Source organism: Malus domestica, chromosome 15 (genome assembly GCF_042453785.1).
Source record: "Malus domestica chromosome 15, GDT2T_hap1".
Taxonomy (NCBI): domain Eukaryota; kingdom Viridiplantae; phylum Streptophyta; class Magnoliopsida; order Rosales; family Rosaceae; genus Malus; species Malus domestica.
The window spans coordinates 45,541,717-45,555,724 of record NC_091675.1 but is presented as its reverse complement, the minus strand read 5'-3'; the positions used below and the strand labels follow the sequence as shown (position 1 = coordinate 45,555,724).

The following is a 14,008-nucleotide window of genomic DNA, read 5'->3' as shown; positions in this document are numbered from 1 at the left end:
AACTCACTGCCCACAACAGCTCAGAATAAAAAGCAGAGCGAGAGAGGAGAGAGAAAGTCTGACTAGGAACTAGGCAAAGGCTATTTTTCAGTCTATTTTGTTTTCATTTTCAGGGCCCGAAAAAATATTTATTTTATATTTTATTTCATGTTAAACGGATAATTATTAATTATTGTTCCTTACTTAATCAAGTTTTTATATATTTGATCTTTTTATTAAACAGTATCTACTTCGTAAACAAGGTTCTAAAACTATTCTAACAAACTTAGCTTGATTTTTTGTCGCCTCAAAGTTCGGTTTGTTATTGTTTCTTCTTAACCTAATCCAAATTTCATTTAGTTTCCAAATCTGAGTTTTTTTTTTAAATTGGGTACGATATTGATTAATTGGATAAATATTTTTTTTATTACAAGTAATGTGGGTACAATATTGATTAATCAGATAAATATTTTTTTTTATTACAAGTAATGTGAATACTCTTAAGAAGAAAGCAAAAGGTTCAAAGCAGGGATGCAATGGGTTAAAAATAAAATTCCATTCACCATGGTAAGTCATTGCTTGTAATAGGATAAATGAATAAGTCTACAAAATGATAAAGTGCATTTACATCGGTCTTGATAAAAATTTTGTTCGGGAGTCCCAAAATTCATTCTAACCTAGTCATAGTGAGGTAAAGATGAATGTCCTATCTACCAAAACAATTTACCATTTGCAATAGGATGAATGAATAAGTTAAGTACAGTAGTGTGAATCTATATTTAAACCTTCCTCTGGAATTCAACCCACTTGAAGGGAAAAAAAAGTCTCACACCGACATCACAAGTTAATGTTATCCACTAATAACAAACCACCTACCATCAAGAGATTTCTCGAATCAAACGCCGTCATATTCTCTTACAATATGCAACATTGTTGGAAGAAGAAAAAAGAAAGTAATTAATTAATTAATTAATCTTAATTAGTAGATTTATTTACGATAATTCTTTTTAATTATTACAGTTGTTTCCTACTGCCTGCCTGTGCTACGTTTATTTTCTGGCCAAGTCTTATACCAAAATTAGAAAAAGGTAACTTTCAGTGCAGTCAATGTTAGCTATTGGATTGGAGCCCAATACAAGCAATGAAATCGCTTCATCCTACTGGCTGCTGCAATTTTTTTTTTTAATTTTTTTTTCAAATTACAAAATAATCCAGAGATATTAATAAGGTAAATAACAATTTACACCTTTAAGCAGAGAACTAATGGAATACTAAATTGAAGATTGAATAGGGAAGAAGAAGCATCGTTTATCTCTCTAAGTCAAAAGCTATTGGGAATGAGATTCAATTCGAATTTCTATGTCCAGAGTATGCGAATTGAGAAATCCGAATCGTTCAAGAGAAAGAGAGATTTGAGACATTCAATTTTTTAATTTTTGCGAAGTGGTTCATTGTCATGAGAGCCGTAGGATTGAAATTGAGTGGTCCGAATCTCTCAGTCCGTAAGCTCTGAACACAGAGATCTGAAATGGATCTCAATCCAAGCTATAGGTCCACAATAAAAAGAGAAATTTTACATGAACTTATAAGTAAGTTAAGCTACTCTGTCATTTAGTTTTATAGCACTTATAACGTATACATCATTTTATTTTTCGAACGTCCGAGTTTAATCAAACGTTACCTACACGGCTACACACCCGGCATTTTCCCTCGTTATGGTTTGCACTTGGAGGCACAGCCCCAGTGAGCTCCAACCCGACCCAAGACTGACCAGAGAAGAAAGCTCGTTATAGTAGCCCATCACGCAGCCCACTTATCCCATTCAAACCAACAACAACAAAATATGTATTCCACTTCGTCCTTAACTCTAATAACTACTCAGTACTACGGTCTGATAGTATTTCTTTCCATTTGGAAGTGAGATATTTTAGGCTCGAATCTCGTGGATGGAAAATTCGATACCAAATTAGGTTGCCCATTATGTGACTTGGCCGAACTCCCCCTCCTTTTAGTGTAAAAATATCGATGTAATAAAAAATAAAAAATAAATTCATTAGTCTGAATTTTGGTTTTGTTTCTTTGTAGGGATATATAGAGATGTGGAGTTGAGGAAAATAGAGATTTCAGCTTATGTTTGTGAGATTTGAACGTGAATCGTTGTTTTTAATGCGTATATCATATCCATATACTGCTAAATTTAACGATAATGTATGCGCTAAAAAATTCAAACAATTTAACCAGTAGATCTAAGCCGTATTAACGGCAATGGTAAAAGGACTCTGATAATCTTTTGAAAAATTTGGAAAAGTAATCATATTTTAGACCCTATATATAATTATAGCCATTATTTTAGTTTTATGATAATTATAACCAAAACTTGATGTAAAAGTACTAATATACCCTTAATATTAGGGTTTCTCACAACAAAAACAAACTCTCCTTTAAACTATCTCACAACCATCTAGTTTCTCACCTTTTCTCATGGTTTTATGTTTAGTTTACTAGGTTCTCTTCATTTTTCATGTTCTCTAATTACATTTGAATATCAATATATATATATATATATATATATAGACACACACATATATATATATACACACATATATATATATATATAGAGATTGCTTAAGGGAAGGGATCCCTATTTTTTGAAAAAAATGGGGATTAGGTGTGGGGTCCACTCCACATTGAATTTCAACGATCCGAATCGTCTATTTTGTTAGTCTCGATTCATAGATCATCCTTGCAAAATATTAGCTAAATTGGAAATGTTTAAGTCATCTAATTGGGTTTAAGAAAATGAATGAATACTTTGCTATATAAGAAACAATGAAATTTGATCTTGATAATTAAACAGGCAAATTGTTTCGGATTGAATTAAATTTTTGTAAAGATGATCTATGAATCGAGACTAACAAAATAGACGGTTCGAATCGTTGAAATTCAATGTGGAGTAAGCCCCACACTTAATCCCTATTTTTTTCAAAAAAATGGGGATCCCTTCCCTTAAGCAATCTATATATATATAGATTAAAAAAGAGTGTAGAAATGGAGGGGTTCAAGAGTAGGGGTATTGGGTAGTATTTAAGAGGCTACCTTTTTATGCTTCAAGATCTCAATTAATTGTTGTTTTTTCATGGTTAAGAGCCAATGGAGATTTTTTTTGTCATTAAGAGTATATTAGTACTTTTACATCAAGTTTTGGTTAGAATTATCATAAAACTAAAATAATGGTTATAATTATATATGTGATCTAAAATATGGTTACTTTTCCAAATTTCCCTAATCTTTTTGCTGCTCAGCTACTGCCACAACAGGCTACAGCTGCAAACTCAGTTTAAACAACAGCCGCCGGCCAGATCAAAACGGTCCGGTTGCGTTCTTGAAAGATGTTTCACAGATGGTGGCAACTTTTAACACATAGAAGAAGCTCCATAACACCTAATTCACATCAGTTATACCACCTTCCCCAAGAACAAGCTCACAAGCAGATTTCAAGATATATTCACAAGCGGTTTTTCCGAATACTTCATCTTTCTGACGTAGGAGAAGATGTAGGGATGGTTTGGGAGTGAGGTGCTTAAAAAAAAAGCACTTATAAAAAAAAGCTGTGAGAGGTTTAGATGTTTGGTAAACTGAAAAAAAAAAAAACTTATTTTGGAAGCTGCTGTGAGAATAAACTGAAATCAAAAGAAAAAACTAAAGCTGCTATTTGCAGCTTTGGAAAACTAGTTTTTTTTCAAAACACATAGAGCTACAGTGCTCTTTTAATGAAAAGACCCACTATCAGACTTTTTTTTTTCAAAAACATTTTTACAAAAAAATTTACCAAACACTCTGTTGATTTATTTCACAGCCGCTTATTCTCACAGCAGTTTTTTTTCAAAGCCCAGCAATACCAAACCAGCCCTTAAACCTTATGGTCTAGCATTTGAACACAAACAACGCAAAAGTACCAAAATGAAACAAGTAATCAATAAAGCTAATCCATAAGTTAAAACCCAGTAAAACAGCCCAAGCACTTCATTAAAACGAACACAGAAAGAACAGAAGAATATGGACATAGACAACCCAATTAGCAGATAGTCCATCGCTCTGGCCGGCCCCCGTTTTAACCTAAAACATAACTCCCAAAACTCACAATGAACAAAAGAGAAAGGTCAAATAATATTGTAACACATCCTCCCCACGATTAGGAGAAAGCCCGAAACAAAACCAGACAACATGTGATCAAATAAAATGAACCAAGTTAGACCTAACATGATGTTAAACCAAAGCAATGCTACTCTCTCCACCTGGGGGTTTGCGTACACCTCCTAAGTAGTCTCGAGCCTCTTTCTTCCCATCCGCAAAGATGTTGCTGCCGCTCATCTCTCGTAGTTTTGCCGAACTCAGTGGTTTTTCAGCTGACGAAGGAGGAACATCGCCCTTGAATATATCATTTCCTGAGAGCTCGGAAAACTTCTTGTCATAAATCTTCTTGGCTGTCTTGGGCGCTGGTTCCTCGATGGATGTTATATTGCTCTGACCCCCACCAGGCTATTGCATAAAAACCAAATTCACAAGAAATCATATGCTTAACTACCACATAATGGGAACAGATAGTGATATGTATTAGGCGTAAAGTAACGCAGTTCACTTACATTAGAAACCTTCTTAACAGGCGTGCGACCGTTGGGTGAAGTAGGTTCTCCTATCTCAATGCTTCCCTTCAAGGCCAAAGCACGAGGAGCGGTAGTTGTCCTGGGTAAAATTTCAGGAGGGGGCGCAAATATGTCATGGCCACTAAGCTCCTTGAATTTAGATTCAGAGAGCTGCTTCTTCAGCCTTGCCTCTCTCTCTGCTTCCGTTTCCAAGGTTCCACTTAGCTCCCGCTGCTTTGCCACTTCGGGAATGGTAGTAGGCTTTTTGGGAGAAACACTCTCTTCATCACCAAACGAGATATGACTGATTCCAGCAACCGCTTGCTGCCATATTTCCAACCATCAGAAGAAAAACTAAGCAAATAACATCTGTGTTCTAATAACAAATCTAAAACTAGACCGCATATTGATCGGTACCTGGTACATTCGAATTCCTGGCTTTAGGGTAGGGTTCGCACCATCAGCTTCCGCGGCATCATTTTCTGCTTTCGGTGCAAAAATGCCACTCCCGGTGATCTCCTTCATCTTATGCGCTGAACAAGGTTTGCTGGAAATTTCATAGTTAACAATGTTAGAGGTCTCACATATTCCCACATCATATATATTTTCACTACATATTGTTATTCAAACTTTCACCGCAACTTATGAAACAAAACAAATTTAACGTTTTAGGAAAATAGCAAAACCCCTCAATTAAACAAGTTTATTCACTTTATAAATACATGAATTCAAAACTATCTCTGTGATTATAATCTAAAACATATAGATTTTTTGGGTGAAATTTGCAAAATATGGAAAATTGAATATTTATATGGATTCATGGGCCAAACAAAGTAGATCGATCACAGATCAATCAATCTTCAAGTTTAAAATTCATTTTTTCCATATTAAAAAAGGGAAATTTACTAGAAAATACCAAGTCAAATTCTAATAGAATATCCAAATAATGAAAAGAAAAAAAAAAATTTAAAAGCATTATTTTTTAACCATCAATTTGGTCCCAGAAATAATTCCTCAATTTTGGTTTTTTTTTTTTTCAAATTCATAAGCATTGAAGAAGAAATATCCGTTGCAGGTCCACTTCCAATGGCCACAGAAACGAGAACAAAGAAACAAAATTTTGAAAAATCAAAAACCCAGAAAGTGAAATGCAAAGGAGAAAGCGCAAAAGCAGAAGCAGGAAGAAGCAGATCTGACCGTTTGTTCAAGCTCTCGACCTCCTCGTCCGTCACCTGCCCTCCAAACACCACCTTTCTGATCCCATCCGACGGCTACGATCAATCCCCAAACAAACAACGAATCAACAAATCAAAGAACAAACCGAGAGAGAGAGAGAGAGAGATAAATGGAATTCGGAATGTCACCTGGTGGGGCCGCGAGGCGGAAGATGGAAGAGGAGAATCAGCCAGCGGAGTCTCGGACCAGGTGAGCAGATCCGCGGTGGACGTGTGGGGCTTCCTCACCGGAGTGCTTCTCTCCATTTCGGGTCGGACCTTCGGATTCTGGCAGCGTCCGATTCACCACTACCACTATCGCAGGAGCAGTCTACCGAAATGACGAAACTGACCTCGTTCCGGAACGTTCCTGTGTGTGTGCTCTGGGGGGTAAAGAGTGCTTTTGTGCGGGGGGGGTTTGTGGGTATTTTAAATGGCCTTTTTGGAAAGGGTGGAGTTGAAGGGAGAGTAGGAGTAGGAGCGTAGGAGATGACTTGGAGTGAGCTACTGACTCTTCCTTTTTTGTTCTTTTTCTTAAAACGAAAGGCCTAAATCCGGGCCGGCTATATTTATAGGCATAATAGTTTGAAATGGCGAGTATGTGACGCCGGAGGCCCAGCCACGTGCCGGTTAATTTAATATTATGGCGTCTGCGTTGTGACAGGAACATGAGTGGTATATCATGTGTTTTTTATATAAGTAGAGAGAAATTTTATTTTTCAAGTTATTAAATTTTTAACACATATATCTCACTATTTATATAATGATATATAATGTACAATTCCATACCGATCATACTAAAAAATCTCTCAGTGATCTGACTGATGATTTTGATTAAGGAGGGCGGATGGTTTTTTGAAATTTTGAAAATACGGTCCTTGATCGCGTGGGTTTAGGAGATAATGTTTTCAACGGTCGGATCCAGAGATGATGACGTCCCAAGAGTCTCTCAAGGATTTGAAAATTGAAATGCATTATCTAATTATTGAACACAAGTAAAGCAAAAGCCTAGAAGCTCAATTTCAGGAACTTCATGAATCCAACATCATATTTATTTATAAGTGAGAGGTTTTAAATTCGATTCTCGTTATATGTAAATTTGAATTATATTATTGCTAGCTCATTATGAGCCTTAGCTCACTCTCTCATCCCCTTAGTGTGGATAATATCATTTGTTCAAAAAAAAAATTTGGTAGATTTTTTCCACCCAACATGATTTAGATACATTAGAACAATCTACAATAAAGAACATTGCGGGCTTAGGCAAGTGGGTTTATGATTTGTTTGGAAGTGCTTTTAAAATGAAAGCGTTTTTTATGAAAATACTGTTGGAACAAATCTTTAATAAAAATGCAAGTTAATTTTGAAAAAACACTTGAAGTATTCCATGTAAGAGCATGTAACGAAGGAAACACTTCAAGTATTTTTGGACCCTAAAAATAATTTCACCAAAAGAGTTTTAAGTCATTTTAAAATGAATGCAAGAGCTTTTAATGAAAATGTTTTTTGAACCAAGTTTTAGTAAAAATGCAAGTTCATCTTGAAAAACACTTAAATACTTCATGTAAGAATACATAACGCATGAAGCACTTAAAGTGTTTTTGAAACCTAAAAATAATTTCACAAAAGAACTTTAAGACATTTTAAAAACACTTTCAAATAAGTTATTACTCTGTACACGTAGATGTGGTTTGAACAATATTGATTTAAGATCCATAAAAATTGTTTTTACAGTTTTCTTGGTTAATAATTTAGACTCGTTTTTAGCCTAAGTCAGTTGCACCATCTCTACACGAGTTTGTTTAAGCTTGAATTCTCTTTATGTCAAACTCTAGTTTTAAACATGCACACCATTTTTTTAATTTATTATTCTTCCATTTATGTGCCACTTGATATCATATTAGCGAACTTAGAAGGATAATGTCATATAAATTGAGAAGTACAACAATTTTTTTTTAAAGTAAAAATTAGTATTATTCACGGATCATGTGTGCAACTAGAATGCTATACTTCTTTATTCTTCTTAAAAATGAGAGAATATGTAATACAATCACAAATATATTTTCTTATGTCTATCGCACTCATTACTAGGGGTGCAACTAGGCGGGGTTTGACGGGTTAAATAGTCAACCCGACGGTCCCAAACCTAACCTTATTAATTCAGGTTTGGGTTGGACTCAAGTTCATGCAGGTTTATTCGAGTTTGGGTTTAAATTAAGTTCAGCCTTATTTAGGTTGGGTTCAGGTTTGCTCAACTTTATCAATCTCAATCTTGTAACACCTTATTTTGTAAGATAAATCTCAAATTTTGAACCAAATAACGTCAAAATATTAAAAATTCAATTTTACACAAACAATACCAACATTTTAACCAAAAGAAACATAAAATCAACATAATCATTCATTGTTCAAATGAAAAGCAAACAACAAACTTAAAGTATAGCCCTCCCAAACTTGTGTCTAGCTTATCTAACATGAAGTGGGACATGTAAAATGTACATGAGCAATTCGGGCTAGAAATTGGGTTGAGTTTAGGTTGACATGAACGGGTAAAGGATCAACCTAACCCAATCCAATAAATAATTAGGTTAAGGTAATTAGGTTGGGCATAAGTGGAGTCCTGTTGACCGAACTCAAATTACATTCCTACTCATAATTGACGTGACCACATAATTAGCGTTGCATATACAAAGTAAAATATATGTCGACCAATAATATTTTCTTTTCCATGAAATCGTGGTGAGCTCTATATGCATGTTCGACCTAGTTTGGGAGTGAGGTGCTTAAAAAAAAGCACTCATGAAAAAAAGCTGTAAGGGTTTTAGGTGTTTGGTAAACTGAAAAAAAAGGGCTTATTTTGGAAGCTGCTGTGAGAATAAGCTGAAATCAAAGGAAAAAGCTGAAGCTACTATTTGCAGCTTTGGAAAACTGGCTTTTTTTCAAAGCACACGGAGCTACAGTGCTCCTTTAATGAAAAGACCCACTATCAGACTGCTTTTTTTTTTCCAAAAGCACTTTTACAAAAAAGTTTACCAAACACTCTGCTGCTTTATTTCACAGCCGCTTATTCTCACAGCACAGCCGCTTATTCTTACAGCAGCTTTTTTTCAAAGCACAACAATACCAAACCAGCCATTCGTAGGATATGTAAACAAAGTCAACAAGCTTGTTGAACAATATTGGTTGAATTGTGACTTTTAGAGTTAGAATAATTTGATAGACAAGTGATTTTATATTATATTTATATTTGCTTTAAGGACGTGCTCTTTTTGCCACTAGCTCTCCAAGACCCAAGAAAAAATGCATGATTTTGAGGTCTCCTCTCCCCATGTGAGTTGTGAATGCGTGACCCAGAACACACAAGTGCAAAATCTTATTCTCATTCGTGGGGCAACGTCACGTGTATATTGCCAGCCACTGTTTCACGTGTACGCTAAGCTTCTCGCATCTCTCTCTCTTTCACCCAGTTTCTCTTTCGCACGAGATTTCCTCTATTTTTTTTTTTTTTAAATAGATAATACTAGCTAGTAATGCCCGCGCGTTGCTGCGGGATTACAAATTGATCTTATAGCAGTGTATAAATTTGAGTTAGTATCAGTGTAACATTAATTAATCTAAACAAAATTACCATAGTGAAGGAAAGAATTTTATTTGCTATAGAAAAATTATAGTTTTGATACCTTACAAAGGTAATTTGTTTTAAAAGATTGAAAGCCAGCGGTTTTCAATCTTGAAATTCCACAGCATCCTTTGAAAAATAGCGACCATGATCGGATAGAACTATTGTACCACCTACAGGAAAGAGAAAACAATGAGTTAATGAGATATTCTTATACACAAAAAGAAAACACTTGACGCTGAATGAACAAAATATTCAAACATGGAAAATACATCATGAGGGATAATCTATCATTTTTGGCCAAGTGAGGAATGATATCTTGAGTATCGAAAGAGAAGATTTTAGAGACAAAGTGAGGACAGAAGAGGGGGGGGGGGAGCACCTTGGGCAAGGAGGCGGTTGATAGCTTTGTTGGAGGAGTCAGTCCAATTTTTCACAATCTCCTTCAAGCTTGCACCAACAATTAAAAACAGACAAACACAACATGATTGCAGAACGGAATTAGAAACGATCTAATTTTGGGAAAACCTGTGGCTCGAACGCACGTCCAATGACAATTGCTGCTTGAGTTTAGTAACATTAGTTAAATACAATACAATGTTTGCTTGCATAATCATGTTTAGTGATGCATTGGAATGCTCTCGAGGAAACAACTAAAGAAAATACGTAACTTAGTATTCGATAATGCACATTATAACTCATTTTTATGCATAAATCAAGGTCCCATTTGATAACCATTTTGTTTTTGTCAACTTAAGTTTACTTCTCAAAACGTAACAGAATGCAAGGTTCTCAACTCAAACACACTTAACATCTGCAGGTGTAAGAGTAGCACTATAATGTAACAAAAGACTTCACACTACTCAAAAGATTGCTGTTGAAGAATCCATGTTCTAATTAGCACTAATCACGACACGAATACACTAAAGTCGAAACTTAAGTAAAAAACGATGGAAAACAAATGCATAATGACAGGGAGACACGTACCTAAAATGCAATCAATACCTTTAACTCTTTGTTCATAAGCAGCTTGGTAAAACATCATTAAAGCTGCAGCCTCTCCGTTTAAAGCGTCAAAAGGATTGGGATACAACAGAAGTTGTGGCAACAACACTTCAAATACGTTTGCCAGATCTGGAAACACAGGCAGATGTAAGAGAATAAAACTTGGATTTCGCTACTTTCCCCATGCTTATAAGAGAATTTATTGTCCATTAGGTCTTACTGGGTACAAATAACGATAAACCGACTACAATACTACCTGCACAAATACAGTTCTGTTCCAACACGGATTCCTCAGACGATGCGGCTGCTGCAGATCAAGTTCAATCTTGATTGTTTTGTATTTAGTTCACATGCTGCTATTTATTTGTAATCCTACTTCTACACGTATATCAATTGTAATTAGAGCAATGACCAAACAACAAATTCCATTAAAATAAATAAATAACTAACCAAAAATATCAAATCATAAATCTCAGAAAGCCCAATGCACAAAATTGCAGAAATAGGGAAGGAATCATAATCAAAACAAACGATACAAACACACACAGAGAAAATATATACTTTTATGTACTTAGCTACTGTACAAACCGCTCATTCAATTGCCTTATTCCCTTTTCCCCTACTAAATAAAAAAGAGGTCAGTGAATCAATATAAATATTCATTGAAATAAAAAAAATCCAAGATTTTCCTCAAGCGATATCCCAGAATTTAAATTCACGCTATATCCATTCCCTAATTCTCTTAATTGTAGGCAACCCAGAAACAAAAAATAAATAAAAAACTGATTCTCAGTATCCAAACAGCTCAAAACCCAGAACCCAAAAAAAAAAAAAAAAAAAAAAACCTTTGCGGGTTTGGAGCTCTTTTCTTATAATTGTTACAGTATTGGTGTTGCGCCTCAATTCGTGGTGTTTCCGTCAGTATCAATTGAAGGTGGGGCTGCTGGTTTGGGTGAGGAAGAGGAGGAGGAGGAGGAGGATCCAAGCCTACAAACAGAATCACAAAAAGCAAACATAAACACAAAACCCATCTGCAAATCTAAAACCCAAAAGAAAAATTAAAACACCCACACTGAGAAAGCTATCAAACTCACCAGGAAACGCCAACGTTTCTGGATAAAAAATTGAATCGGATCTAATTGCACCGTTGTCGATAATTCCTGAGAGAAAGATGGAAGGTTGGAGGGCAAGAAAATTCGCTGTTTTGGAGACACGAAGCTAGAGTTGAGAATAGCAGAACTGAGAACGGCGAGAGAGAGAGACGCGAAAGCAGGTCCATCGATGATCGACACGTGGGAAAAATGAAAACGGAAGGGAAAAAGGGAGAAGAAAAGTGGAGGAGCAGGCGTTGCACAGCGATGGTCGACACGTGCATCCAATGGGGAAAAACGTAATCTCACTGTGCAAAGAAGGTCACAAAGGAGGAAACCAAGGAGAAACCCAGGGGCAAAATGGTCAGCACACTGGTCATCCACAGTGCCCCGGGGGACTGAGTTTTAGTATATAAAGATATGTGTAATATATAAAATAAATAAAACACAATATTTACGAGGTTCTACAAATGTGTTTATGTAGACTATGTTCTCAAGACAACATCAACAATTCCTTTTATTATCTGAAATAATAGACATACAAAAAAGAACTCTCACTTTAGCGTATATAATCTCACTAAAGGTATTTCCTATTTATCTTTGTGATTGGAGAGAACCTAACAACGAAAGGAAAATAACAAGAAAAATATTAAGGTAGGGGAAATTGACCATCAACAATAGTTACGACAGGAAATTAGCCAGAATAAAAGTTTATGGGAGAAGTTGTCAGTGATGTATAAAATTCTAAGTGAAATCGACAAGGTTTAGGGTTTATCTTACATTGCCGGTCCCAAGCCCGGATAAAGGAGGAGGGGGAGGGCGTCAGGTAGTCGACAGCCGGCACTCATAGGTTACGTCAAATCCTTATGAAAATAAATTCAGAACGAATTCACGCTAAAGCTAGGGCGTCACCCGTAAGTGGCATGCTGTGTGGCCCGAGCACAGTGATAAGTGAGCAAAGGTCGATGTATCTTCATTGGCACCCGGATGCAGTGTTAAATGAGCAAGGGGGTCATAGAAACTTCTTTTTGAACGACTCCACTCAAAGTTATTTGGGAGTATATGCTCCTATCAACTTTAAACAGGACACACACAAAAGAAGTACTTTGATCCTATTAGACCGGGGAGGGTGAAGAAGTTAGGACAGAATGTTAGAGTTCAAAAGAGTAGAATGCGTTTAGGAACGTGGAATATAGGAACCTTAACGGGAAAATCTATGGAAGTAGTGGAAGTTATGGTGAGGAGAATGATAAATATTATGTGTCTACAAGAAACTAAATGGCTTGGTCTTAAGGCAAAGGATCCAGAAAACTCAGGTTTTAAACTTTGGTGTTCGGGCATAAATTGAATGAGAAACGGTGTTGGTATCATCGTGGACAAGACCTTGACACAAGATGTTGTAGATGTCAAGAGGGTAGGAGATAGAATCATGGCAATCAAGATTGTAATAGGACAAGAACTCATCAATGTGATTAGTGCATACGCACCTCAAGTAGGGTTGGATACGAGTTTGAAGGAGAAATTTTGGGAAGACCTTGGAGACTTGGTGAAAGGAATTGCTCAGACGGAGAAAGTATTTATAGGAGGAGATTCAATTGGACACGTGGGCAAGGAGACAGGCAACTATGAAGGTTTTCATGGTGGCCATGGTTTTGGGGAGAGAAACGAGGATGGGGAAGCTATTTTAGATTTTGCAATGGCATATGATCTCTTCTTAGCCAACACCTTCTTTAAGAAGAGAGAAGAACATGTGATCACCTACAAGAGTGGGTCGTCAAAAACACAAATAGATTTTCTTCTAATGAGGAAAGGGGACCGTATAACTTGTAAGGATTGCAAAGTTATACCAAGAGAGAGCTTGGCTAATCAACATCGCTTGTTAGTGATGGATGTACATATCAAAAGAGAGAAAAAAAAAGAACAAGACTTGGAAGTGCCCAAGGACTAGATGGTGGAATCTAAAAGGAGAAAAACAAGTCATTTTCAAAGAGAAAGTAATCACCCAATGTGTGTGGGATAGAGAGAGGGAAGCTAGCCAAATGTGGGATTCCATGGCTAGTTGTATCCGAAAAGTAGCAAAATAGGTATTAGGAGAGTCCAAGGGCTTTGCTCCACACCAAAAGGAATCTTGGTGGTGGAATGAGGAGGTACAAACAAAGGTGAAGGCTAAGAAGGAATGTTGTAAAGGCTTATACAAGGATATGACCGATGAAAATGGTGAAAGGTATAGAAAAGCGAAGCAAGAGGTGAAGAAAGTTGTGAGAGAAGCTAAGCTAGCGGCTTATGACGATATGTATAAGCGACTAGATACCAAAGAAGGAGAGTTGGATATCTATAAACTAGCTAAAGCAAAGGAAAATAAGACAAGGGACCTAAACCAAGTGAGGTGCATCAAGGATGAGAATGGAAAGGTTCTTGCTACAGAGAACGCGATCAAAGACAGATGGAGAGGTTATT

General features: G+C 36.2%; 1 protein-coding gene and 1 long non-coding RNA gene across 5 annotated transcripts; both read right to left on the bottom strand.

Annotated features, from left to right (window-relative positions):
• Positions 1-3,973: 3,973 nt before the first annotated feature.
• LOC103437589 (uncharacterized) lies at positions 3,974-6,397 on the bottom strand. Its single transcript, XM_070814528.1, has 5 exons — positions 5,987-6,397; positions 5,820-5,893; positions 5,040-5,169; positions 4,623-4,946; positions 3,974-4,518 (listed from the first exon to the last, which is right to left on the bottom strand). The coding sequence occupies exons 1-5, from the start codon at positions 6,101-6,103 to the stop codon at positions 4,246-4,248; spliced, it is 918 nt and encodes a 305-aa protein (XP_070670629.1). The 5' UTR covers positions 6,104-6,397; the 3' UTR covers positions 3,974-4,245.
• Positions 6,398-9,357: 2,960 nt separating this feature from the next.
• On the bottom strand, positions 9,358-11,763 carry LOC103407664 (uncharacterized). Of its 4 annotated transcripts, XR_011576296.1 has the most exons (7): positions 11,555-11,763; positions 11,306-11,447; positions 11,022-11,082; positions 10,717-10,838; positions 10,461-10,589; positions 9,838-10,015; positions 9,358-9,628 (listed from the first exon to the last, which is right to left on the bottom strand). It is a non-coding gene; the product is annotated as an uncharacterized lncRNA (long non-coding RNA). The 4 variants fall into 4 exon arrangements; XR_011576295.1 differs by having other exon boundaries at positions 10,717-11,082; XR_011576297.1 differs by lacking the exon at positions 11,022-11,082 and having other exon boundaries at positions 10,443-10,589; positions 11,555-11,762.
• Between the last annotated feature and the right edge of the window lie 2,245 nt (positions 11,764-14,008).

Bases quoted from the DNA above. Each gene is read 5' to 3' on its own strand.
- LOC103437589 (XM_070814528.1), bottom strand. From the start codon at position 6,103: ATGGAGAGAAGCACTCCGGTGAGGAAGCCCCACACGTCCACCGCGGAT. The intron at 5,894-5,986 runs GTGACATTCCGA...GATTGATCGTAG, and splicing joins CCGCCTCGCGGCCCCACCAG to CCGTCGGATGGGATCAGAAA. The intron at 4,947-5,039 runs GTACCGATCAAT...GAAATATGGCAG, and splicing joins CAGGAATTCGAATGTACCAG to CAAGCGGTTGCTGGAATCAG.